Source organism: Myxine glutinosa, chromosome 1 (assembly GCF_964187855.1).
Source record: "Myxine glutinosa chromosome 1, kmMyxGlut1.1, whole genome shotgun sequence".
In the NCBI taxonomy this organism is placed as follows: Eukaryota; Metazoa; Chordata; class Myxini; order Myxiniformes; family Myxinidae; genus Myxine; species Myxine glutinosa.
The window spans coordinates 374,886,580-374,891,126 of record NC_136261.1 but is presented as its reverse complement, the minus strand read 5'-3'; the positions used below and the strand labels follow the sequence as shown (position 1 = coordinate 374,891,126).

At 44.2% G+C, this 4,547-nt stretch overlaps 1 protein-coding gene across 1 annotated transcript in view; it reads right to left on the bottom strand.

Moving 5' to 3' along the window:
• Window positions 1-960: 960 nt before the first annotated feature.
• Window positions 961-4,547, bottom strand: part of CD36 (CD36 molecule (CD36 blood group)) — a 168,160-nt gene continuing 164,573 nt past the window's right edge. The window contains exons 11-14 of the mRNA XM_068101145.2: window positions 4,389-4,462; window positions 3,127-3,178; window positions 1,624-1,779; window positions 961-1,438 (exon numbers count right to left, since the gene is read on the bottom strand). Of these exons, the coding sequence (XP_067957246.2) occupies window positions 1,382-1,438; window positions 1,624-1,779; window positions 3,127-3,178; window positions 4,389-4,462 (339 nt within the window). The 3' untranslated portion in view covers window positions 961-1,381. The remainder of the gene's footprint in view (window positions 1,439-1,623; window positions 1,780-3,126; window positions 3,179-4,388; window positions 4,463-4,547) is intronic.

Genomic DNA, 4,547 nt, shown 5'->3' with positions numbered 1-4,547 from the left:
GTTGTATGATGCCTACAAACTGGTAAAGAAAAATAGAACCAAGACATTCGAAAACTATAGAGTGAAGGAGCAGATGTTCAAAGATGATCTTCAATCCCTCTTCAATATCTCACCAAATGATGCGCTTGAGAAAATGACGAATGAAGAAGACAAAGCATTTCTTATCATGCAGCGTGAGGATCCCTCAAGTTCACGTATGGGATCTGTGGACAACTCTCTGGCAGTGAAGGAGAACAGAAAGCGTATCAGGCTTGAGAATGAAGATAAAAGAAAGAAGAAACATGCTGCTGAGACTCCAACAGCAATGCAATCTGTTCCATCAACATCGGCTGTGATTGATGATGATGATGAGTCTGAGATTGAAAGGTCTGATTCAGGGAACAATTAATTCAAACTTCAAAGTCCATCTTCTGCCAAACAGGCGAAAAAGGCTCCCATCAAGGTGTTCACTGCAGCAATAGTCGCAACTCTGGACAGAGTAAATCTCTCAGATCGGCGTGCTATGTTTGTGGCCAGTGCTTTTGCACAATCTCTTGGTCATACCATTGAAGACAAGTGCAAGCCAACAATAATAAATAATTTGAGTAATTGATAATAGATAATTATCTATGAATTGATGTATGATGCTAAAAATTCTGTATCTTATTATTCATTAAAATTTGTCAACATTTTGAGCAACCTCTAAATATTGTCCAATCAGGCTCAAATTTTCACCACGAACTACTTTCTTCAATAGAAATAGGGACAGGCTCGTGGAGAAATGGAAATCAATCTTCTCAAATTTTTGGACCACCCTAATATATATCCCACAGTGTCCTTTCCAAAGATTAATCGAGCTATTATCGGTACCATGACCAAATTCGAAATTCCTGCTCTAACCTACAGGGGGAACTGCATCAGCGGCACAGGTGTGCACTAGCAAATGATGATTCCCACAGTAATGTGCTGCATACGAAAGAAAGAAGAAGAAGATTTATTTATTATTGAAAACTAAAAAGTTGGCATCTCTTGGACAATTGTGAGCATCTCAGTGCGAAAACTTTTTGAACACCCCACATAGAATGAGAATCGCGTGTGATACGTAGTTTGCAGGACGTTGACATCAAATAAATATAACCGTCAATGAAGTTCAGCATTTTACTCTGTGGGGCCTAAACCTTGAGTAAACCACCATTGGGGTTACCCAGGATGTTTTCCGGAGATTTTTTCCTGCATGCTTTGCAAAATGTGTTGGCCAGAGATCCATTTGGCCTGGGCCAAGAACGTCTCTGTCCACCCGTTCGCAGACAAAGCTACAGTGTGCTAAATGTATCGTAAGCAGCTTACAGGTGCAGAGAAGGGGCCATTACATTGTGAATCGCATATGATGTCTTCAATAAAACTACATTGGTATGCTGTTCCGGTGGTGACCATTCACTAGTTTATCTTCCATGTCATCCTGCAATGACAAACAAAACGATTGTTGTGAAGCCCACCGAATGCATACGCCCTAGCCATACCCCACATACCAACCACCGGTGGTTTTAATCACTTTCTGCACTACGGTGCCTCCCATGGCTTTCCATTAGAACTGATACCCGATCCTTTGCTCAATGTGAAACACGTGGACATGTGTGTGATCACCTTGGGATCCGGATAGAAGATGTAGAGGCATAAAGTGAGCAGAATGATCAGAGCACCAAGGATCATGAGGATGAATTCAAGAAAGGTGATGATGGTGAGAGGGGTATTCATGATGTCGTTTAACATTTTGGCATCTTCTTCACTGATAGTGGCAGTCTGCAAGGAAGAGGTCATTTTAAGTTATTGCCGTCTCGATTCATTGCTTAATATGGACTCAGGGTCTAAATATTTTTCTCATTGGCTACCTGGTCTGAATTCTCTCCTTTTAGAAATGCAATCCTCATTGACGATGTACGTACTTTCACCATAAGAACTAGAATGTCCGACAGTGAATTCTACCACATTAGTTCTGAGTTCAACGTCCCCTTCCAGAAGGGGACGACATGCTCGGTGATGCAAAAGCCCAAATGTGAAACACTATGGTGACAGTTTATAGTGAGGCTGGGAATGAACCAGAGACGAAAGCGCTCAAAGTTCTGGACTACAATCCTAAAGTATCCTGTTGACTCCCACTCCAAGTGGTCAACATATGGGGACAGGCAGGGCAACTCCAGGTCAATAACAGGGAGGGTAAAGCAGGGTGGAAGTTGACCAAGAGAAGAGGCACGTCCGTCGATAATCAAAATTGTCGATTACCACCAAATAAACAAGACCTGTTCTCATGTGAAACTTCCATCAACTGTTGCCACAAACCCAAGAAAGCAAACGGCCAACATTCATTACAATTATTGCTATGATTGACTTTCAAGCCGCCTTGAAAGTTGAAAAATCGGAAACTACAAGGACAAAAATGGGCTCGACAAGAGGCCGACTTTGGGGAGGTTCGGACATCATCCTGGAGTGGTTGAATTTTGGATTTCAAGCTATTCCTCCTTCTTTCCTTTTTTTTCTTTTTGCCTCTCGAGACACAGGCCGTGCTTGTTCTCAGGTCTGACCCACCGATTCCTATTGCCCCAAATGGATTCCAGGTGCAGTGTCGGTGCCTCTCATAACGACCCGCATAGGCCGAAAGGCAAGGCCCATGCAAGCCTTATATATCTGCAGCTTTTCTACGTCCATCCATTACAGGTACAACCGGTCAAAAAATGCCCAATTTCGCATGCCAACCAGAGGCCACTTGAAAGGAAATTATGGTACTCAGGTCATGTGGTTCTCCTCTCCGCAACCCGCCGCCTTCCAAAAGGAATTTGAGACTTTTTATACCATGCGGACCGCTGCTAGTGCACCACCAACTCTCTGGTCGCTTAGTTTTTGGAACAAACTGTGGAAATGATAATTCCCCTTGTGAGCTTTCTCTCAGAGGCAGTTAAAGCACCGGGAGCTAATGCGTACAGATTTGCGGCAACGCTTGGCTCTGTCTATCCGTTTCATTGCGTGCCGGAGATCTTGAAAGACAGTGCCCATCATTTGAGTCCTTCGAGCTTCGCCGTGTTTCATGTACTCAGCCAGACATCCCACATCCAAAGGAGTACATTGCCTAGCTTGAAAATGCAATTATCTTACCTCGTTTAGCCAAACTATTGGGAATAGGATGTCCTTGGGCAAATCGAGTAACCTGCAAGGAAAGGGACAAGAAAAGGAGGCAAATGTGAGTGCGAGGATGTGATATGCAAGCCAAAAGGGTAACTGAAACTGAGGTAAACTAGACCACTAAGTGCCTCATGGCAATGACGGCAAGCAGTGATCGGGCCTGTGCTTAACCGCAACCTTCCCACCGGGGTCAAACGGCCGAGCCTTGCAACCCTCAAGCATTCTCGACTGATTACGCCTGACAGCGCGAGTGGAGGGGAATGACCGCACGGTCCTCGGAGCACAGTTGCGAAACGCACAGCAGCTCTCGACTCGGCTTCCCAAAGGAAATGCTCTTTGCAAGTGAGCGTGCCCATGGCTTAATCAATAACCAATCCGTAACCTATACCGTACGTAATAATCAAAGGCCTGAACTTGGGTTTAGGGGCAGAAAACATTTACCACATCAGCGCCTGAGATCAGGCAATTCGTAAAATTAGCCAAAACAAATGCAGACTTCCTCTGAAGTTCCACGTTATCATCTCTCCGAGTTCCACGTTACTTCCTCTGAAGTTCCACGTTATCATCACAATAGTCCGGCCATATTGTTCGACGACAAATTATTGCTGACAGCTTCCATCGGAGACGACAAAGCCTTCATTGTTGCAAGCGCTGCTGTTGCTAGGGAGAACAAAAGGTTGACCGAGCTCTAATTAAGAATATTCAGTGAGCCAGTGGAGTCAAATGCGATCAGATGATAGACCCAGCGGTTCTTATCTTTTTTTACCCACTTCAGAAAAGGAAGTACTTTTATGTAAATTAGATAAGGAGATGCATGATCTTTGAAATGGCTCTCCGAAGAATTGTTATCATTGTGCTTCTTCGATTCAGGTAAATCATTTGAATTGGACCCACTTGCTCTCTCCGTCTGTGCGTAAGCAAACAATTAGATGGCGTCACATTAATCATTGGGAACATACAAAATAAATAAGTGAAAAAAAGCGAATTCTTCATTTCAAATATTGAGTGATAGAAAGGGAGTGTGTGTGTGTGTGTGTGTGTGTGTGTGTGTGTGTGTGTGTGTGTGTGTGTGTGTGTGTGTGTGTGTGTTACATTTTGTGTTCCAAGGTTACTCTTGTAACTCCAAGGTATCTGTGTTACAAACTGTGTAACAGTTTGTGTTCTTAAGTTGACGAGGTGTCTGCCGGTGAGTGTGATCAAGTGCACAGACCGCAAAGAGATCTGAAGAGACTCACTTGATATCAGTGAAAGGTTGCAGGCGGAGGTTGATTTGCAGGCGCTTGGCATAGCTGATTGTAATCCCAGAAAGCTGCGGGTCACAAGGTCGGGAATCGTTAAGGTATGAGTGTTCCGAGGAGGTGGTTCGCCCTTCCACTCGGGACGCGAACGTGTTG